The sequence below is a fragment of the Ostrea edulis genome, chromosome 1 (assembly GCF_947568905.1).
Source record: "Ostrea edulis chromosome 1, xbOstEdul1.1, whole genome shotgun sequence".
Classification (NCBI taxonomy): Eukaryota; Metazoa; Mollusca; class Bivalvia; order Ostreida; family Ostreidae; genus Ostrea; species Ostrea edulis.
In genome coordinates this window covers 49,330,704-49,354,326 of record NC_079164.1, presented here as the reverse complement: position 1 = coordinate 49,354,326, position 23,623 = coordinate 49,330,704, and the positions used below count along the sequence as shown (strand labels likewise).

The 23,623-nt window shown below is 34.7% G+C and overlaps 2 protein-coding genes across 3 annotated transcripts in view; both read right to left on the bottom strand.

Annotated features, from left to right (window-relative positions):
• Window positions 1-7,942, bottom strand: part of LOC125651625 (biogenesis of lysosome-related organelles complex 1 subunit 4-like) — a 19,218-nt gene extending 11,276 nt beyond the window's left edge. The window contains exons 1-3 of one of the 2 annotated variants that reach the window (XM_048880314.2): window positions 7,777-7,937; window positions 4,055-4,126; window positions 31-132 (exon numbers count right to left, since the gene is read on the bottom strand). In XM_048880314.2, the coding sequence (XP_048736271.1) occupies window positions 31-132; window positions 4,055-4,126; window positions 7,777-7,905 (303 nt within the window). In that variant the 5' untranslated portion in view covers window positions 7,906-7,937. Of the gene's footprint in view, window positions 1-30; window positions 133-4,054; window positions 4,127-7,776 lie in introns of both variants that reach the window. The other variant, XM_048880322.2, reaches the window with a different exon arrangement.
• Window positions 7,943-9,305: 1,363 nt separating this feature from the next.
• On the bottom strand, window positions 9,306-23,514 carry LOC125651605 (zinc finger protein 236-like). Its single transcript, XM_048880284.2, has 5 exons — window positions 23,307-23,514; window positions 20,687-20,872; window positions 17,143-18,284; window positions 14,826-15,011; window positions 9,306-10,419 (listed from the first exon to the last, which is right to left on the bottom strand). The coding sequence occupies exons 1-5, from the start codon at window positions 23,319-23,321 to the stop codon at window positions 9,441-9,443; spliced, it is 2,508 nt and encodes an 835-aa protein (XP_048736241.2). The 5' UTR covers window positions 23,322-23,514; the 3' UTR covers window positions 9,306-9,440.
• Window positions 23,515-23,623: the final 109 nt, after the last annotated feature.

The following is a 23,623-nucleotide window of genomic DNA, read 5'->3' as shown; positions in this document are numbered from 1 at the left end:
TCTCTCTCTCTCCCTGACACTTTAATTTACCTCTAATTTGTCTACTCTCTCAAATATTTCTTGCATTTGTAAACATTTCTTCTGTATTCTGGGTAGAGTTTCTGTTAGGCATATATTATTGTCTGCTCTAATCTGAAAAAAAAAAAACCCCAAAGAAAACAATGTGGCAAGCGTAAGTTACAAAGTTCTTGAAATTAGATCTACTGAAACGCTGAACATTTTCTTATCCATTTTATGATTTAATTGATTGTCTTATGCCAACTTTTGCAACATTTCAGCCATATTTCAGTGACAAATGGATAAAATTGCATGTGGTCAGAGGTACTAGTGGTAGCCTGCAATAGTTTACTCTTTTTCAAACACCACAGAGACATTCTATATGCCAAGGGTGTGTGTGTGATCGTGACATGGGACTGTCATTTAATGTCCCTATCTGAAGGACTGACCAATTTATGGGGTTTATTAGTTTTATTTTGAAAGTCTGGAACAAAAAAACTGCAATTTTTTTCTAATCAGTGGAGAACATATCAGGAATTCAGATTACTTTGGAATATATTTATATATTTGTCTGCCGAGTGTGTTCTTCATCGATACTTAACAATTGCTTGTATTTCTGTTAAATCCTGTTAAATGAGTGTTCATGGTTTATGATGAAAAAGAATTTTCCTTTATAATTCTATGTTAAACTATGACCCCAATATATCAAATTGTCAATTGGAACAAAAGTCGAGTTTAATCTATATCTCTACACATTCACCCTAAAAACAAGAAATGTTTGTAAAACATATATGACCCCATGGTGCAAAATTGAAAAGGGTTATACACATACATCATTTAATTGATAGTAGTGCCAAAACAACTCAAGATATTGATTGGACAATACCTTCATATGTCCAGAGAGGATTGACCTTTGACCTAAAAATCTATAGGGGTCATCTACTCCTTATGATGTACCAGTGTACCAGGTTTGATGTCTATACATGTCAAGCAAAGTGTTCTCAAGATATTGAGTAGACAGTATATTCCTATGTCCATTTTGACCATGTGACATCAAAATCAATAGGGGTCATCTACTCCTTAGGATGTACCAGTGTACCAAGTTTGATGTCTGTCAAGAAAAGGGTTCTCAAGGTATTGGACAAACAGTATATTACTATGTCCAGTTTGAACCTTAACCTTTGACCATGTGACTTCAAAATCACTAGGGATCATTTACCCCTTAGGATATATAAGTGTACCAAGTCTGTTAAGCAAAGGGTTCTCAAGATATTGAGTGGATTGTATATTCCAATGTCCAGAGTGGATTGACCCTTGAACTTTGACCTATTGACCTGAAAAATCAATAGCAGTCCTCTTCTACTCATAACCTACCCACCTTTGAAATATCATTACAATCAAGTGAATGGTTCTCAAGATATTGAGCGGACAACATGTGGTCTACTGACATACCGACCGACAGGTGCAAAGCAATATGCCTCTCTTCTTTGAAGGGGGCATAAAAATTATGAAATTTTCAAAGTAACACACAAAAAAAAATTGCAAAACCAAAGTTACCAGTACTCCTTTATAAAATTTTTGAAAACTGAGCAATGATTTTGAATTCAGTAATGCAATTCAGTCTGTACATTTGTTAACAATATACCAGTACTTAATTGTCTATTGTCCACTCTGTTGGCCAAGAATTGCTTGTGCAACTATTGTGCTCATTTCCAGAAGAATTGTGAGTTTTTTACACAGTGCTTTAGCTATTGATATAATCTGTATGGTTTGACAACTTACTTTTCTTGCACATCAAAATTAAGGGTCCTCTGCAAGACCAATCTAATTAAAATGATAATTAAAGTGAAGTATCTTATGCAGAGTAATATGGCATGTACATAAGAATTCTGATCTTAATTAGATTGTTGGCAAGACTAAATTGCAATCCAATGGAAGATTGGAATGAGGGAATCAGTTATGTCATTAACTGTCAAATTGGTCATCAAGTGAGTCATCACCATTCAACCATCCATAGATTCTGAATTGTCGGAAATTACCAGTAACAAATGATGTCAAAGATCATGCAAAAATCTGTTCAGGAGAACACTGCACGCAGAAGGATGGATAGATGAAACGTTTTTACCAAAGAAAATGGTTGCCACATCATTTGCTTTCAATGAGAACAGTGTGGAATCGACTGAAGTCATTTGGCTATCGTGCAAGAAGACGCACAAAAGACTTTACTTACACCCAAACACAAACCAGCACATATGCAATGGTGTCAAGCTCATCTTTTTTGGAACCTAGCTTCTTGGAGGAAAGTCTAATAGTCGGATGAGAGTAACTATTAATTTGCTACATACCATAGATGGACAAATGTATGTATGACAGCAACCTAACACTGCATATGTGGAACAAAATATTGTAAAAATGATTCCGTTTGGTGGTGGATAGTTATGGTGTGGGGCTGTATTATATACGCAAGGGGAATCTTAATGCACAAATTTACCAAAGATACATTCTTGCTGGCAAATGTTGTGTCTCATTTTGACAATCAACTTCTTCACCCATGCCCAGTGTTCATGGATGACAATGCCAGACCACATCATGCTCGTGCTGTGGAGGATTTTTTGTTTAGCGAGTCAGTCGCGACACTACCATGGTCTGCTAACAGTCCAGGTCTGGAGGTTATAAAATGTTCTGAGTAAGTACTCTGTACTCAACCCCAAATTTCATGCTCCAAAGGCATACTCATAAGTTATACATAAATAGAGTGGAATATTGAGTATGGATGTGGTTTGGAGCATAGATTGAGGGATTACTTACAAAGCCATACTCATAATCTAAAGCTATACATAAATTAGAGTGGAATATTGAGTATGGGTTTGGGGCATAGATTGAGGGATTACTTACAAAGCCATACTCATAATCTAAAGCTATTTAAGAAATGAACATCACTTTTGTGCTGTTCATGGTCAGTATGAACAGATTTGGATTTGAGGCAAATTCTGTGAATCGCACTAGCAATTCACAGAGAATTTGCCTCAAATCCAAATCCGTTCATATTGACCATGAACAGCTCAAAAGTGATGTTCATTTCTTATATTTATATTCATTTACTAAAATACCGTTTGTTTACATTGCTTCTATTTTGTTGCATAAAACGAACTCCTAGCCTCTGTCACAGTAGTTATTGTGATGTACATCAACACATAGACATGACGTCACATTTCGTCTCACCCTGCCTTTTATCAACATTGCAAGGTGCACTGTATTTTGGAGGTAGGAGACCGCAAGATTGGGATGATAATCCATGCAAGTTTACAATCTTAATCCAAAGGCGTGACTTACGAGATCTTTGTAACAGATGTTCTATTTTTTTCAAACCATTACGCTCTCTCAGTCGCATGCTTTAAGCTAGTTCATAATCCGTTCATAGTCAATGTGAACGGATTGTGTCGCGCGCTGAAATTGGTTGGTTCATAGAGGAAAATGTGATTTGCAATATAAACATAAATAAATTAGAGTGGAATATTGAGTATGGGTTTGGAGCATAGATTGTGGGATTACTTATAAAGTACATACTCAGAACATCTTGTAACCTCCCAGTCAGATTTTAGTCCTATTGAGCACATCTTGTAACCTCCCAGACAGATTTTAGCCCTATTGAGCACATCTTGGACATCATTGGTTGCCAAGTTTGTCAGAAAGACACTGCCAATTTAAATAATTATATATATCTCCAGTGTTTTTGTGCATCCACTAAAAAATTTATAGTCCAAAGACTATAACTCTGCTAAATGTATGTCAATCGCAGTGAAGTTTATATTTATTCAGAAACTCCTCTACAAACAAACTAATAATTTGTCTCAGCAGTGAGAGGCCATGGTAGACATGTTGGAATTTTTATTGCTTCAAAAGTAGGAACATTTTTTTCAGAACTACCAAATAGACATTTTTTGGCCAAGTTTGGCAAAACTGCAAGCAGCCATATAGTAAAATGTTACAAGATGACAACCTACACAGTAATAGCCTGAAAGTACAAAATAAATATCTCTAAATTTTTAAAACATACCGCATCAACCATACCACAAAATTCTTCCAACTTTGCCAGCATTTCTTCAATATTTTCATTGAATTTTTCTTTCTGGAAAAAAACACACTGGTATACATGTATAAATTGATCATAAACGATGATGTAGACCAATGCTAACATTAATCATGACACAAAATCCATTCATAAAATCATACCCAGCAAATTTTGTTTACTGTCACAGCATCAATTTGCATAAAATGGTTCTGCATTTGAAATGAAATATAAAGTATGTTGCATTTTTGTCACCATTAGATAGAGGAGCCATCATATCTTCATAGGCTACTAAATATAACTTATGCATGGATTTCTTCTCTGGGAAGCTTATAAGTACATGTGAACATACAATGTACTAATATTAATTGCTACCAGTTATCAAGGTTCATCATTTTCTGGTTCTAGTTAGGAAGAATAGATTCAATGCTAAGTTTCAGCTGTATTTCCTGAAAACCTATCATATCATGGTCATAAAATTACTGGAATGAAATAATTTCACAAAATTACAGTATGTTTTTCAGTGAAATGATTAAAAATGCAAGCTATATATACAGTGTTTTCCATTCATTTCATTTGAACAGGCCCATTTATAATTGTAACAGGCCAGGGGGGGGGGGGGGGGGGTATGGAAATTTTGGAAAATTAGACGCAAAATCCTGCATTCTGAGGCATTTCAGGAGGCAAAATGACCCTTGTTCATATGCCACTTTTTAACCTACATTTTTAAATATATACCAAAGGGTTGAACATTTTTACCTCAGACAAGTTAGTCACAGTGGTGTTAAATACACACCTTTGCAATGTTTTGACTGGAAGAAATCATGTAATGTATTCGTTCGACGCTTCATTATTTTTCACTGCCATGTGCTTCTCACGCGCAAGGTGAGAGTTTAAAATATCGTCCAATCAAAATCGCCGTTTCAAAAAGCTCTCGATAAAAACATAAACAAGGAAGAAATATGAAAGATATTTATAGCCAACCAATTGCTACCGCATACATTCTTTGCAAAGATCAATCGTGTAAATCAACATCACTGAAATTGACAACATATTATTTTTTGATTTTTTATATTTGAACCGGCCAGAAAATCGTTTGAAACGGTCAATTTGGCCGGCGGCCGGTTCTTAGGGAAAACACTGTATATAATATCAGTACATGATAGCAATAGCAGTTCATAGTTATGGATATTTTAAGTAATTATCATGAATTCTGATATCTATTTCAAAAAATCTATGCAAAATGCGCATCAAATCTTTGGTTTAAAACTTTACTCTTCAACAAAAGAATGTGTTTGCAATGTGTAATACATATATACACCATAATTTTATTATAACAGGATTTTTTATCCACTCCTGAATCTGATAATTTTGCTACATAGATTCAGCAGTGGATCAAAGATATACTATACTATACAACAGTCATACAAGGTTCTCCAAAATCCTTCTTACAGAAAGCATTCTTCATGCTATCAGTAATGTGTTCAATTTCTTATGCGCACCACAGTAGACACTGTAATGCCTTGTTCACATGAATGCGTATTAAATTTGACTTTGCATTAAATTTAATGGGAGAAAAAATAATAATAATAATACCATATTTATATACTGGTAGCACCCTTTTCATACACTGTGTAAGCTCAAAGGCGCATTAAATTAAATCAAATTAAATAGCGTTCACATGGCAGTAATATAAAGTAAACTAATACGTATTATATTCGTATGCATTTCCAAATTAACAGGAAATAAAGGAAACAAAACTAAATAATAGAATTTTTTTGTTTTTCAAATATGACTGGCAAGTTTTTTTGGTTTTGTTTAGCGAAATGACTATGTTTTGTAAAACACCGAAAACACATACAACAGCAATTTTCTGAATCTCGTATACGTGTTTATTCTTGTAAGTTCTCAAGAGATCACTTAATATTTCCGATGATGACCAGCATTCAATCAAGCCAATTGTTTCTTCAATTAAGGGCTATTGTTATGACGTGATTGATACAAATTGAATATCATAAGTCTACTATGACATCATATGCTGCAAAATTTATCCAAAGAGTGGCATAAAACAAATTGCATTGTCATGATTTTAAATTAAAGGGGCATTGACACGATTTGAGCTGAAAATTTTATTTTTCCATTTTGAATGTTTAGAATGCTTAACTAAGGTACCTGTAATGGTCAACAAAACTTTGAATGTCTGTTGTCGAGGTACATGGAAGATATACTGAGCTCACAATTCTTTGTTATGTAAACAAGGCTCGTGCCATGTTTTTATTTACATAGGTTCAATATACTAGTAAAAGTTCGTTAAAAGCAGATTTTTCAATTCACATTTAATTCTAAACACAATTAAATAGTTTCTATAGCTTAGCACATCTCATTTCGTTTTAAACATGCTATTTTCTATTAAGTATTCTATATATGTAAACAAAACCATGGCACAAGCCTTGTTTACATAACAAAGAATTGTGCGTGCTTTATCTCACTTGAAACTAAAAAACTGATATTCAAATTTTGGTTGAACATAAGAAATACTTTAGTTAAGCAGTGTAAACAACAAAAATGGAAAAACAAAATTTGAAAAATTTCAGCTCTAATCGTGTTTAAACAGTGTCTAGCATTATCTACTTATATCATTTTTGTAGGCACGATTTTAGTGATTACATTATCTTAATTAGTTTGATGCTCAAAAATAATATAAATAGCTATAATTAAACACCGATATGATGCACGTGACCTAAATTTGCCATTCTGCATGCGTCTACATGTAATCCATATTAGCTTCGCTTTGCGTTCATACGGAAATAATGCAAAGTAAATTTGCTGCACATTAAAGATAAAGATGTAATGTAAATTTTAATTTGAATTCAACTTATGTGCATTAAAACCTGTGGGAACACAGTTCAGATTTAATGTGCATTAACTTACATTTAATGCAAATTATATTCTTTGTGTGAACAGGGTATAAAATTTAGCTGCAGCACCAGTTAAACCAAATGTTGTGCTAAACAGAAATAACTCCAATTTGTCAACATTGCCAGCCTGTGTTGTTCTGACTAAAATGATAATCATTCATACCCTGGGGGATTGCAAGGCTTCTGTTGACAGGTAAAGGACTTGATAATTATAGTCTAATGACAATGAAAATTCTGGAGATCAAATTTGGGTAAAAAATACAGATGTGTATAAGACACTCTTATTTAAAAAAAAAAAAAAAAATGCCATGGATCTTCAATACGTCTTTTTGAAATTTTCCTTCGTAAAATTTCAGTTCATGTAAAACACTAATCAGCTGCTAATAGCATCATTCATTGGTTTCGTTGCATTAACAATAATCATCCAGTAATCCGAGATTCCTCTGACTCTTACCCCGATTTTATATTTTAACATGTCCCCTGCACATGTCAAAATATAAAAAGGGGGAGGGGGGTAACAGTTAAAGAATCTTGGAAAATTGTATTTAACTCGAATTTTCTCTTAAAAAGTATCATACCATCTCCAAAATCGGTAAGTAATCAATGGCACACACAATATGCAGAGAGAATTTAATTAGAGAATTCGTAACTACCATCTTTAATTGTTAAAAAGTAACTCAAGTTTTCCCCTGTATCACATTTTTAATGTGCTCCTCCCCCTAAATCAAGTTAATACGCTGCCTTACGAGTTTGAAGTCCGAATGGTGAGAGGGCAAAGCATAATGAATGTACCTCTTTAGCAGAATCAAATTTAGCGTAACTGACATAATCAGCTGCAAGATCTTCAACGACAGTGTAGAGCGTTTCTTCCTGGGTCACAGGGCTACTTTCTGAAGCTGTCGTAATCGATGTTTCTTCCATGATTTGAAAAACAAATGAATAATGTACCTTCTAATTCAGAAGAGTGCTAGAAAAGAGCGATAATTCCCTATACCATGTAGGCTTAGTTATTTTGTAAATGGAATGAAGTTGACAATTATTCTATGATAAGAGCCAATGTACTGTTCATATTGCAATTGTTTAGCAGACAAAGCCGCAATGAGAGGATAAAATCTAGTATTATTTAGTGACTTATGAAGAGTTATCTACCCTTCATAAAAATAAGAAAAATCTAATTTTCTAAAATGTGTGCGGTAAATGATTGATTTTTTTTTTTATTTCATATTTTCATAAAGAGAAAGGTATGTAATTTTTTACCAAGTGATTTGTATTGAATATTTCTTTTAGAAATATTTTCTTAAACATGCTCTTCCTATAGACTTCAGGTATCTGGGTTAGAAGAGCTTCCTGGCCAGTACCCCTTTTTTGTCGTAGGAGGCGACTAAATGGGGCAGTCCTTCAGATGAGACCGTAAAAACCGAGGTCCCGTGTCACAGCAGGTGTGGCACGATAAAGATCCCTCCCTGCTCAATGGCCTTAAGCGCCGAGCACAAAGCCTAAATTTTGCAGCCGATGACGTCTCCATATGAGTGAAATATTCTCGAGAGGGACGTTAAACAATATTCAATCAATCAATGTAAATAAATTCTAGATGAAATAAATCAAGCAGTACTAATAAAAAATTTTAAAAATTCCTATGGTATATTTTTTTTATTTCATGAATCCTTCAAAGTGATACCATGATTACAAAATTCCACCATATATAGCCCTGTAAACTCGAAATAAAAGACACCACAGAGTCGTCCACTTCTACTTCATACTTAGATATTTTTATTGAAAGTAGACATGAATGGCAAACTAGTTTGATAGCTATCAACTCAACTTTATGACAAACAGGATGATTTCAGCTTCTCCATGAAATATTATTTCATAATCATCGTATAACAATAAATTGGGCTACTTTTCCTTATTTAGTAATTCTGAAATAAGTATGAATATGCTAATGAAAAAGTAAAACAATTTAGTCACATCATTGTCAGTATAAGTATAATATTATCATTTGATCAATTCTACTGAAATGTAATAAAATATCAAAGGAGGGTTCTTAATTCTCTTAAATAAGAGTTTTTATGAAGTTGGCAAGCGAAAGCGAGCCAGAAAAAAACCCCACCCCAAAACAGATCTAGACCCCCCCCCATGATTTGTCAGATGTCACATGGGTTCCAAACCCCTGGTCCCCCCTCTGTAATTGTGTACACACTTATATTATAGTCTGAAAAATAGAAAGATGTTGTCATACATCATCAGAGGCATGTATTTATAAAGAAAGAACCAAAAATCTCGATTGTCATCTTCCATTGTAAAATAAAAGATTGAAGACATTTGAATTGCTTTTATAATCTATTTCCACATAATTATGTGTTTTTATGAGAAAACCTTTCCCCCCTACAAAAATGAGTTCGAAAGGCTTTCGTGTTATTATATATTCATTTATATAGTGTATTGTCCTGAAATCATCACTCTATACTATTGTACATGGTTGTGTTATTATACACAGAGTCCTTCACAAGACAACTAATCTGAGCCAAGTCCTGTATGGTAGCGCTCTGGGTGACCTCTGCCTCATTGGCAGCAATTTGGATTAGATTAACCGGTACAGTAGTTCCCTGAATGTTTAATAACACAGAGCTGGCATCACCTTCCTGCTGTAGCTGAATATCGCTGGTGTTCAGTAGTAACCCTTGATTGTCTGCAAAATACACTGCAGCCTCTTTTTTCTCTTCTTTTCCACTAGACAAAGCATCTATGCTGATAATGTTCTGATCTTGCTGCTGAACTGTATTGGTTTGGGAAGGAGGGAGATGAAAGGTTATCATGTGAGTGGTAGAACGTCCAGAATTTGGAACAGATGGCACCTGGCCATCTGCACTTTGGATAGAATTCTCCTGAGAAATGGCATTCATAGCACAAGAGATTAGCTGTGTGATGTCTGATGTTACCAGTCCTTCTCTCATCAGTCGCTGAAGATCCTCCTCTCTTATGGTTCTCTCCCCTGATTCTGACATCTCCACATGCATCTGGATCTGATTGCCTTGATTCTCCACATTGCCACCAACAACACTAACGGGTGTCTGTTCACCAGCACTGACTATCTCAATATGTGGAACACTTTGATTGATATTTTGAATTCTAGGTGCAAATGTCACATTTTCAGATTTTTTCTTCACGATTGAGGTAGTAGGAATGAGACCATTTTTGTGATCCCGCACATGATCTAGGTACTTTTTTTCATTTACTGACTTGTATGCACATAATTCACAACAGAAGATTCCATGAGCACCAAAATGTTTGTTTTTCATGTGAGCTTTGAAACAAATGGCTTGTATACAGGAGTAGGGACAGTGGGGACACTTGTAAGGTTTCTGTCCAGTGTGTCGCATTTTGTGGCGTCTCAAAGAGTTGTGATCCGAGGATGCATAGTAGCACACATCACACCTAAAAATGAAATGAAATAAATCTCAAGAGGTATGTTGTTTCTTTTAAATGTGAAATCTTCAAATGTTCAACATATTTCACTATCTTATGTACTATTGTTTCAATAACAGTGTCACTTCACTCGAGAGAGCGTGCATATTTTTGGGTAAGGCTTTTGAAAGATTTCAATGAAACAGATTTTACTTTTGTTCTTAGTGGCCAATCATGTTGAAAAAATTACAAAGCATGGTCATCAAAATTCACTTTTATTGAAACCAAACAGCCAATCAGTGAGTGATATGACAATTCCTGAGTGGAATTTTCACACAGTTCTCTACACGGAAAGACACACTGTTTCTGGAATGATAGTACATGTAAGGTTTATCAGTATTTCCAAGAAATGTTACTTATTCTTTACATGCAATATCAGTTTCCAAATCTACCCATCCAAGGGTTTTGACTGGTGCTGTATATTGATATATTGGAAAATATAGGTACTTAGATGTTTCAATATGTATCAGTTCACTGAATAAGAAGTATTGGTATTCTTATAAAAACACCTGAACAAGAGTACCGCAAACGGTACATAATACGCCCATGCAAATGCTTACATAGGATGTTTTTCTTAAGCCATAATTTGTAAAACTTTGCTTCAGGTAGTATCAGCCATCATCAGGCTGTGACATACTTTCTTTGCATAATAATTTTTTTAATATATGAATATTGTTACGGTTCAGGACTTCACTCATTAAATACATTACTTTATACCTATACAACATTAAACTGACCTGATAGCAGATGTAACTTTAGAATTATCCAATTAAATCCATATCGTTTGTTACAATGTTGTGATTTTCATTCAGACTAACCGCTTATGATAGAAATTATGAACCCTGAACCACAGGGGCATCTTATCCGCTCTGTTCTCTATCACGTGTATTTATATATGTGTGATAGAGAACAGAGCGGATAAGATGCCCCTGTGCATGAACCCGATGTTTAAAACTACTTCTAAAGTCATTTATAAGCAAAATATGAATAGAAACGAACTACAATTGATTTTATTGAACTTGATTGCTTTGATTCACATATTGTTATAAAATATGTTATGTTTATTATGTTTATATTGGTACAACGTTAATACGTTATTAAGTAATATTTACAAATTTAACGCGCTAACTTAGATAAACGTATGACGTTATCAGTTTGAAACGTTACTACGTCATAACAACAACCGATGTAAATAAAAGACAGCTGTTTGGAGAGAGAAGTCAGTCAACTGCAGAGAGAGACTCGGTACACTTCAGAAATAAGACAGTGGTAGTTACCAAATAGTACCAAGTTTAAGTTACATGTAACCACATATTTATTAAAAGTGACATAACATTTTTATAGTAATTTACTAGCCCTTTTAATAATAGGAACGTCCTGGATAGGTTCGTCACTGTATAATTAACTAAATAACGTTGTACCAACCAAACGAGTTACCATTGTATGTGTATATACAATTTGACCAAAGGATCGTCACAATAAATGTTATAAACTTTATAGAATATTATTCTTATACATATGACTATCAAGTGAAGATATTATTTCAAAGTGGACCATCAATTGGTCATCGTTCGTCATAAATTGTGGTCAACCAAAGTAACCATTTCTACCTTGACAATTTATTAAAAGATAAACAGCGGCCAATGATTATATGATTATGTAACTACCCCATACCCTCGGTTTCGTTACATTTTCTATTAAAAAAAAGATTAAGTTCAACAACCTGTAATTTTCTTAAAAATTGAGGAAATTCAAAATCCTTGCCACATGCACATCTTCCATACCCATACAAATACTCTGTAAAATAATGAGGTCCTCACTTGAAAACTATGGATTGATTGATTGATTTTTTCTGCCACACCCAACAATTTTTCAGTTATCTGGTGGCGTCCAGTTTTTATTGGTGGAAGAGAGAACCCAGATAAAATGTATCTGGGAAGAGACCACCGACCTTGCGAAAGTAAACTGGGAAACTTTCTCACTTACTGGCATGAGAGAGATTCGAACCCGCGCCGACAGAGGTGAGAGGGCCTAAGGCTGTGTGATTTTGAGCACGATGCTCTAACCACTCGGCCACAGAGGCCCCCTGAAAACTATGAAAGGAAAAACAGACAAATCATGTACTCTCTATGTAATAATTCCTCAAAACTGACTAAGTTCAATAACCTGTAATTTTCTTAAAAATTGAAGAAAATCAAAATCCTTGCCATATGCACATCTTCAATACCCATATAAACACTCTGTAAAACAAGAAGGTTCTCACTTGAAATCGGTGGGAGATCACTGAACAAATCATGTACTCTCTTTGCAATATTTTCTCAAAACAGACAAAGTTCAACAACTTGTAATTTTCTCAAAAATTGAAGAATATAAGACTCTCTTATGAGTAACCATGAAATATAAGGTGATTCCACCCGAGGGTTGCAAGAAAGCGGTGAAACCCAAGGCTTCGCCGAGGGTTTTACCGCTTTTTTGCAACCCCGAGGGTGGAATCACCTTAATATTTCATGGCAACTCAAAAGAGAGTATTTTTCTCTCATATTTCTAGAGTTTTCCATTTTCCTTGTGCCTAGCGACGTCATTTTGAGAATTTTCCAATTAATTAATTTTTCGCTGTACATTAAAAATAACACCAGAATCGAATTCTACGACCTTCATTTTGCCGACAAAAAATCAGCCGACAAGTGTATAAGTGAATTGTAAGTGAATTGAATAAATCAATAATCAGGGTGATGCGTGACGTAACTCGACAGTCCATCAGCGCGAAACATTTTGACATACCTAATCAGAATATGAATCCACAACTGCACGTTTTTTTCTCAGAGGAGCATTGATATTGATATTAATTGAGCAGTTATTTAATGACGAGTGTGTGAAGAGAGATTCCAAGTGGTTTTTGTTGGTGAATATGGGCATGGCTAGACTTTCGTTTTCCTCGTGTGTAAGGACTCGAGTCTCATGGACATTGAAGGCACTTATTTCACCTGAGACACAGACAGTAGACGTTGACAGAGTGAATGTGGAGGTAGGCCTAGAAGTAATAGACCGTGTGGGCTGGGTTTCTGTGAACTGGCATAATGCACCGGATGACATAGATGTACTCGACAGCATTTGTATGAGAAATTTGTTACTGTTGTTGAGTGTGCAGTAGTTGTTCAAGGAATGTGTATTTTTGTGTCCGGTCACATACACCTGGAGATTATCAGGGACATTACAATCTGTCATTTTTTGTACAAGAGCTTTGCAGACGCTAGTGTTCGTCAATCGAGGTAAGTTGCAGGCTAGTTGTATATTGATTATTAGTCATGGGATATGGAAGATAATTAACGTCACGTGATATGAAAGATAGAAATATCTTTCATACCTTTCTTTCATAGAATATCTGTATCTTACATACGTAGATATGAGAGAAAATCAAAATCCTTGCCACATCAATCTAATTAAAATCAGATCCTAGGATACACTCACAATCGCTACAATAGGATCTGACATAACCCCATAGGGGTCGTGTCCGTATGACCTTTCGCTTGGAATATTCATGAGAACTATCAGACAGTCAGATTGCGCCATACAGACAATGATGGCTATTTAGGCGGTTCCTGACAATTCGTAAACAAGTTGCAGTAATCTCTCTCCCATGAAGTTTATTCCACACTATAAAATTGTGTATTCTCACATAAGGAATTTTAAACTTTCGCAATAATGCCTAATCTATTCCGTTCATACAAACAACAAAACGTACAATATAAAATACACCCAGATTAAATTAATTGTGAATTGCGATTTATGTATGAATAGGGATGGGTATGATTTGAATAGTTTTCATGATGTTTACTTAATTAACGCGAGGAATATAACATCAGTTGACGTAAACGGTGCATTGTGATGTCACATCTAGCTGCGATGTGTTTTCTTTCAAACCAAACAATCACAGTCATTTTCCTTGAATTGTGAACACCGGCAATTTCATAGGCAACGTGCTGATTGGCTAACACAAAATTCACTTGAACATGACCCCTAGTCGAGTTATGTCAGATTTTATTACGCAGATTATACGGCACGGATTTGAGAAGTCTGATTTTAATTAGATTGCTTGCCACATGCACATCTTCAGTATCCATACAAACACTCTGTAAAACACTTGAAAATTGTGGGAGGAGTTAGCCGGACAAATTATGGACCCTCCATATAACAATGATTTTCAAATAAAGGGGCAAAACTCCTGCAAGAGAGGTCGAAATGGATCAAAATTGCAACAACATCTAGAGTGATCCACAAAGAACAAGTTAGGAAAACCAGTTATACTAAGAGAGTTTGTGTGTTGAAAACAGCAATTTCCTTAACACAACATTTCATCTTTGACCGGTTGAACTTACTTGAATGGTTTTTCCTGGGTGTGGGTTCTCATGTGCAGTTCCAGCTGAGCCTTCCGGGCAGTAGTGTATTCACACACGGTGCAGGAGAAAGGTTTGTGGTTTCCATGCACAACCTGAATGTGGACCTGTAGACACTTCTTGCTCACAAACTTGCGATTACAGATATCACATTCCTGCTCACTGTCACTGAAGATAAAATACTGGTAAATGATAACACATCAACTAAAACATGTAGTAAATATAAAAGGTCCATGGGCCACAACGCTCATCTGAGTCAACCTGGTCCTGCAGTTCTTCAGCAGATCGGAAAATTTTATGACCCTTTTTGTTCCCACAAAAAATTCTGAACCAACTTAAGCCAAAAAGGGTCTTCACTTAACCCAACTTGAATCCACACAACATAGAGATGCTCTATATTCAGCAATATTTATGTATCATGGACAAATTATATCCCTGATTCTAGCTCCTCTCTAATCCCATGATCCATATTTAAAAATAAATGATTTTCAAAGTTTTCCCATACATCTCATGTATGACTCATCATGGCCTTGTTGTTGTGGAGAAGATTTTACCTAAATATCCCCATGAAAACAGATCCGCTATTGTGCCAGTGCCCGACAGGGAGTTGGGGGGGGGGGGGGGGGGGGGTGTTTGAATCTACTTTCACTTAAGTTTCGTCTTTACTGGCCCAATGGTTCTTAGCAAGAAGATTTTCAAAAGATGCCACCATAATTTCATTATTTCTTGATTACCTCCACACCCTTCATTTGCAGAATTTTAAATCACCTTTGCCCAAGTATACTTAAGGCAAGATTTAATTGAAATGGCGCAGTGGTTCTGGAGAAGAAGTAAAAACTACGAGTAAACACATGGTAAAGTTTAAAGATTAATGGATAGACAGACAGTCATTGGACAACAGGTGATCATCATAAAAGCTCAATTGAGCTTATGAGTAATTATGGCCTTGTTGTTCATGAGAAAAAGATTTTTAAAAAATTTTCTCAATATTTTCTAATAGAAATTCTTTTTTTCTCCTATCATGTCTCCCCCTCATGGTCATGATTTGAACAAACTTGAACCTGAATTACCCGAGGATACTTGCATATTAAAATGACAAATCAACACCCTGTTGTTCTTGAGAAGATTCTAAATGATTTCCCCCTACATATCCCATAAAACTTTGTTCTCCTATCATGGCCCCAATGTACCCCCGGTGGCCATAATTTGAATAATTTCATTGAATCTCCACTCATAAGGAAGCTTTCACACTCTGGCCCAGTGGTTTTTTAGAAGATTTTGTTAATTACCACACCCTATTTTAATAAATTGCTAATTATCTCTCCTTGCAAGGGGGCATGGATTTTGAAATAAACTTGAAAGTATTTTGCTCAAAAATGCTTTGTGTCTAGGTTGAATCACAAGTGATTCAGGAGAAAAAGATGGAAAATGTCAACAGCTCACGAACAGATGGACAGACAGACAACAGGTGATCAGAAATGCTCACTTCTGCTTTAAGCTCAGGTGAGCTAAAAACTGGAAACATATTACATATAATTAGTATGTTCAATATTTAGCAGTGAAAGGTTTAGTGCAGAATTCATTTAGTCTTTTCTCATTCTAACTCAGTACTTTAACTGAAATACAGTGAGCACTAAGTGATGTAGTAGAAGCTCTCTTTGACAAAAGGAGCTAAATTCAATACATGTAGTCATATCTACACTCAAGGGTCAAAAGTATTTCTGCACTGGTAATTTTCACTATATAATATATTGAATTATACAATTTTTAAAGCATTGATAAAAATACTTCTACTGCAGATATTACCATAAAAATTTAACAAACCATGCATAATCACCTAAATTTGAATCTGTTATTGTTATTTTTTCTATATGCGTTACAGTTTTTAATACTCACTAAGATAATCATGTTGTGAGATCTGAAATTAATCTTACACATTTCATATAAATTAGCATTCTAAAAAGTCTACCTCGTAATTCATAAATCAACCCACAACTAATATAACATAACAATAAAAGTAACATTTGTCATGAATCTTGAGTGAATTCTGCATATATTCCGAAAATTTCATGATAACATTAAATATAAAATTTTGGTGAAGTTTTTAAAATATAAAAGTTGTAATAAATAAATAGTGAAAATCAGCAGCGCAGAAATACTTTTGACCCTCGAGTGTAATTTACATTTACCATAACATATTCAAATTAGGATTATATACTAGCATCACTGTGGTGTGGTATAATGATAGAGGGTTTTAAAAATTTCATTCTATTCTGTAAGTTTTTCAATATTTCTTTACCATTTGTTACCATTGTGTAGCATCTGATGGTTTCTCATTTGGGCAAGCTGTCGGAAGTGCTTTCCACATATGTTACAACTGTAGGGCTTGTCCTTACTGTGTATCTCCTGATGAACCTTCAGTCTGCTAGCAGTATCAGTCTTATAGTCACATTGATCACAGATCAACAAGTCTGTGTCTATCTGGTGAACCTTCCACAAGTGTAAGCGCAAGAGACGCCACCTGGTTTGTCTTTGTTGGCACTCGGGACAAGTAAAAACATTGGGCTTATCTGTGTGACATTTCAGGTGCATCTCTAAGGCTTCATTGGTCAGAAACTTGGCATTACAGCTTGGTTTTCTACATTTCTTTTGGTAACTTGTGACACGTTTGGATTGTCTGGCATTGGTAGTATGTTCAACCTTACTTGAATCACTTGCTCTTGTTTTTCCGAGGTAGTAGTCATTTTTAAGGGCCTTGGGAGGACAAATTTTGCTCCGGGTACGACTTCCTTTACTGATATACTGGGTTTCCGATTCCATTGTCCATTCTACATCTGAGTCATTTAAATCTGTAGCTTTCACATCCTCAGAATCATTTTGCAATTGTCTCTGAGACTTCCTCCGTGAAGTCTCCACTTGTGTACCTACACTCACTTTCCCGTCGTCCAATGTTACATTGTGATCTTTATACATGTGACCTTGACATTCTTCCATGCTAGTGAAGCCAGTGTTACATTGACCACAAAGGAACAATTCTTTTGTAATTGGTTGCGAGTCTACAGTAGATGTCCCTGCATCACTAGTAACAAAATTTCCTGCAGAATCCAATACTTCTAGTTCCTGTACATCACTTTTCATGATAATTGGTTGATCTATATTTTCCAAGTTTCCATTAGCAAGAGATAATTCCACAATCTTACCATCTATGTCAAAGGTCAGTTTATGACTTGTTTCATGGACAAAGTCTTCTTCCATTGTAGGATTAGCACTTTTCAGGTTCTCAATACTCTGTGCAACAGTTTCAGTAGTGCCTAGCTTCAAGTCTATGTTTTCACCATCTATTTCACTCAGTATTCTATCAGAAGGAGCTTTGTCTTGGGTGTCCAGCTGGTCAACTTGGGATATCATGACATTTTCCATTTCTTCTCCTGTACCCACATTCTGAAATTATGCCAATTACATGTAGAACTGTTAAAGAAATATTAAATGGTCTCTAATACTTTCACGTTTAGTTGAAAACAGTGTAGATATTTCCTTAGTCAAAATCATTTGGGTCAAATACACCTCGATCTGTTTAAAATCAGATCCTAAATTTTACTTTCACTACTGTACATGGTGATAGCGAGTATCTGATTTCATTACCACGTAACTACACCTGTACATGGTGATAGCGAGTATCTGATTTCATTACCACGTAACTACACCTGTACATGGTGATAGCGAGTATCTGATTTCATTACCACGTAACTACACCTGTACATGGTGATAGCGAGTATCTGATTTCATTACCACGTAACTACACCTGTACATGGTGATAGCGAGTATCTGATTTCATTACCACGTAACTACACCTGTACATGGTGATAGCGAGTATCTGATTTCATTACCACGTAACTACACCTGTACATGGTGATAGCGAGTATCTGATTTCATTACCACGTAACTACACCTGTACATGGTGATAGCGAGTATCTGATTTCATTACCACGTAACTACACCTGTACATGGTGATAGCGAGTATCTGATTTCATTACCACGTAACTACACCTGTACATGGTGATAGCGAGTATCTGATTTCATTACCACGTAACTACACCTGGTCTTTGGATGGAAAGAGATCTATTTTCAGCTCCCAATGAAACACTAGTTCAGTTCATACAGAGGTGTGACCTGACCAAAGCTGACAGATTTTACAGTGTGGTAAATTGAGACATTCACAGCACATGTACACAGAAATGGTCTTACTGCGAGGAACTGCAATGCATCTGAATCTGTTTTAAGACCATCAATCAACCTTTGGATTTACAGTTTGACCACCTAGCCAAATGGTTAGAGGTTAGACTTAACAGGAGGCAACAAAACTCAACTGCATCATCATGCTCATATACAGATGGTTTGAACTACAGGCAATTATATCACTTGGGTTCAAATTTACTATTAAAGAGTATAGTAAATTCGAACCCAAATGATATAATTGCCTGTGGTTTGAACAAAAATTTAATCTACATCATTTGAAAATGCATGCATATTGTTTAATCCAAATTGTAGCCTTTTTGATACACAAGAATATTTTCCTTGTAAGCATATGTAACATTTGGTCCCTATCTATGCCCATTTTTTAACCAAAATTTACTACTTTGACTTGCGTAACATGAGGATAACAAATCGTATATTTACTACTTTGACTTGCGTTACATGAGGATAACAAATCGTATCCCTTTTCTTGAGAAGGTTTTCCTACATATTCCAGTTTTAAAAAGTTGAACCCCTGCTTAAGGACCTTCCTCACCTTGGGGACCATGATTTAAACAAATCTGTATAATATGGTATATATCTCTAGAGGATTCCTGCATATTGTTTTGGCAAATTGTGGCCTTGTTGTTCTTGTTAAGAAGGAAATACAGACATGATAGTTTTTTATTGGCTGAGATCAATTTGTGTAATTTACATGTTTATTTGCAAACCTAGTCATTAGTAAACGGTTGTTTGTATTAAAGGGACTGATTCACGATTTTACCCAAAATTTTGTTTTTCACTTTTAATGATCAAAATCTACTGTCTAATGTGTTTGAAAGATTTCACATGAAAATTAAGGTGATACATCTTCACAGAAGCTCATTTTAGAGAGTTTTTTTATTTGTTTTGTAAACAAACATTGCGATATGCTATTGTTTACGAAATTTTCAAAAGAAATGGATACCGATCTAAGTATTATTATATCTTTCACATTTCAAGCATTTTGGGGGTGAAATGTGTCATCTAAAAGTTAAAATTTGTGACTATGCAAAATTAAGATGCATTAATTTATATTACCAAATCAATATTTCAATTGTTTATTTGTTTACATGAAAAGACTCGAGTCTTTGTTTACATAACACATATTTAAGGCTAAACTATTACTTTTATTCTTGCATTCAGAAGGTCAAAATTTTGGCTGTCAACCTTAAATGAGCTATATTTCTAATGTTTAACATCAAAAATTAAATTTTTATCAAAAATCGTGAACCAGTCCCTTTAAGTTGTCCCAGCCAATCAATTTTGTATATTTTGGTCTAATTTACATCATTTGTTTGAACTTGTTTTATTGCATCATTAAATTACAAGTTCACTTGAACTGTTGTGTTATTTCAATCGTGTTGTGTTATTGTGTTATCCAGTAACAAAAACTGAGCTACGGAATGCCAGTTTTTTCTCATATATCAGTTTTTCTATATCAGAATTGTAGAAAATAAATTCATTTATAAGACTTTGAAACCTAATTGTAGTTCCATCCTCATCCTAGCTCAGAGGCAAAGTAATCACAAACAAATCTTGCACAAATGACCATTTCTGGTTCTACTCACTTTTGTTATCTGAGGAGTTTCTTTTTTGGGTGCTATTGGAAGATGGTCCTGTTGAACATGTGTAGCCATGTCTTTCACGGTTTGACACCTATGGCTACAGAACTTACACTGGTAGGTGGTAACTACGTCCATGTAATCCCCCAAGTCAATCTCAGCACCCTCCATCATCAAAATATCGTGGAAAACCTTCAAAACATTATGTGTTGAAATCACTGTCACAAGCCCTTAAAAATAGAAATTGTACAATTTTTGTTGCAATTACATTTACTGCAGTTAAATAATATCATGTAGTTTGCTGAAATATTGACTAAATCATTCAAAAAATATTTTCAAGCATTCTTTTTTGTTTTTCCAAAGCTTTTCAGTTCACAATAAATATTTCAAATTGTATTAATTGACGTACAACTCTACTACAGTATCCTACATCATCCAAACTATTAATAATTCATCGCAGACAATGGAAGTAAATGTGATATTTTGGTAAAATCCACTGAATTCAGGTTTGTAGGATGCTCTGTATCTCGATCATTAAAAATATTTCAATAAAGAGGTAAGAGAATACATAAATGTTTGTTACAGGACAGAGTCCCACAATATTCCAACCCAAGCTTATCTAGGATGATAACTAGTAAAATAAGTATACTATAATGAATACAATTTACCGTATGGAATGTAATTTCTCAATAAAGTCCAAAACAATTGGTAAAATGTGTGTGTATATATATATATATATATATATATATATATATATATATATAGAGCTATAAGGGAGGGGTAATATATTTCAACTTTTGAACATCATAGATAAGGACCTCCCAACTTCAGCTGTAACTTGTGGTCCCTTTTTTCCATCCCTCTTTTCAAAGAAAAATTGATTTATCTATTATACTTTTTGATAAATATTAAATTAAACACTGTATCTTAGGTAAGTGTACAGTCCTTTTCCCTTGGAGTATTGGAAGATAAGGGTAGAAAACTAGGACTGAAACAATACGCCCCCTTCACGATATGATACATATTGCAATACATATGCCACAATTCAATACTTTCAGTACAATATAATTTACAGAAGAAACCAAAAATAACACTGAAGAAAAATTTAATTACCATGATTCAAAATCATCATTTTAAAACTAAAAGCAAAATGTCTCCAAACTGCCAAACAGTAAGATACATGTTGGCTCTGTAGTTTAAACTGATAAAGTTCGATCATTTATTATTTTCATCAGACTCAAGGTAAACAACAGTCGGAATGTTATTTGACGCTATTTTGTCCCTCAAGTACAGGTTGAGCCTGATGTATTTTATTGAACCCGTTTGTAATAGACGTATTGAACTGAAATTTGAGGCAATGAATCGAACATTGAATCGATCGTTTATATTGAACAGTTTCAATATTTCAGTGAATTGTTTCAGCCTTATAGAAAACTAAGTTTTAAATGGTCAGACTTAGCCTGAAAACTACAGAATTACTACCCGAGGTCAATACAGGTAAATGAGGTAGAAAGAAAATATTATATAGTTTTTGCAGATTTTTATTGTATTTAATTTTATGAATTTCATCACCAGCACAAGATTGCCCTGTTTTGCCTTTTGAATATAATTTTCTTTATATCACCAAAAAAAAAATGACTTTAGAAAAAAGAAATCTGGACATGCAACCTTGTGATTGATGTAAACAAAGGCTTTAAAAAACGGTCATTTGAAGAATATCAACAGAGCTTTAACAAAAACAAAACAACAGGTTGGGAACAGTTCCCATATAGTGAGTGAGATATTTTCGCTAAAACGCAACAATCCCTCTTTAATGAGAGAGTACAAACATGACCATAAACAGGTGTTTTGCGTATCTTTATTGAAAATAATGGCAAATCCCGTACAATGCTGAACAAGTGCGACACACACTCAACATGATGCGAATTGTTTCTATGAAATTGACAACATAGTCAAGAAATTGCATATCAAAGTTGCTGCGTAAGAGGGAAGCAGTCTGAAATCCAATACACATCGTGAGTGTTTTTGTTTTGATTAATATATTTTGCAGAAGTATCAGACATTTTAGCACTTTTTCTTCTTTTCACGTGAAACACAAAGAGATGTACTCCACGGGTGTTTTCCTCAGTTGTACGCACTATATTTAATCTCGCTAGAGAGGGATAGTTGCATTTTTCGCTATAGGGGAAGTGTTCCCAACCTGTTCAAGACAGCATAGCTCTTAACTTTTCAGTAAAATAAAACGCCAAACCTCAAATTAAAGTATCAATGAACATCTTGGGGCATTGTAAATTGCATAATTTAAACTTTGATGTTTTATTAAATCATCAGGGATCATGTGTCACAGCTCAATTGGGGAGGTCATTTACAAGTCCCTTATGATTTAGGAATTTTATAATTGTAAACAGAGCCAAAAAATGTATATGAACTCATGCAGATATAGGGCTCTATTTTGACTAACTAAGATTCAAAATTGGCTTAAATATACCTACTAGAAGTACTTTTCTGTCAAAAAGGGATGTAAAAACAGAATATCATCAAGGAAATAATTACCCATGGATCTATTCTACTAGACACCGGATTTTATTCTCTAAACTATACCAAAACATGTATCCGTAAACTATACCTGGGGTATCTTCATAAAGATCCTAGATCTGGTTGTTTAATGTTTTCTTGCACCTTCGTATGCTGTATGACATACATAATGACTGAAAAAATAAACATTAAAAATCCACAAATAACACGTTTGATTCTGGGATATGTGCAGGTGAAGGTCATACGTCTGTGATGGCTTCACTTTACAGTCCGAACCCGATCAAATTTCCAGAAATACATTTTGCATTGTAAAAGGTGTAAAATTTAGTGTAAACTTTCAAAAATTAATGCCAGGCACAGTAAATATCAAAATAATAAAAAGGCCAGGAAAACGTAAGATATTTCGGA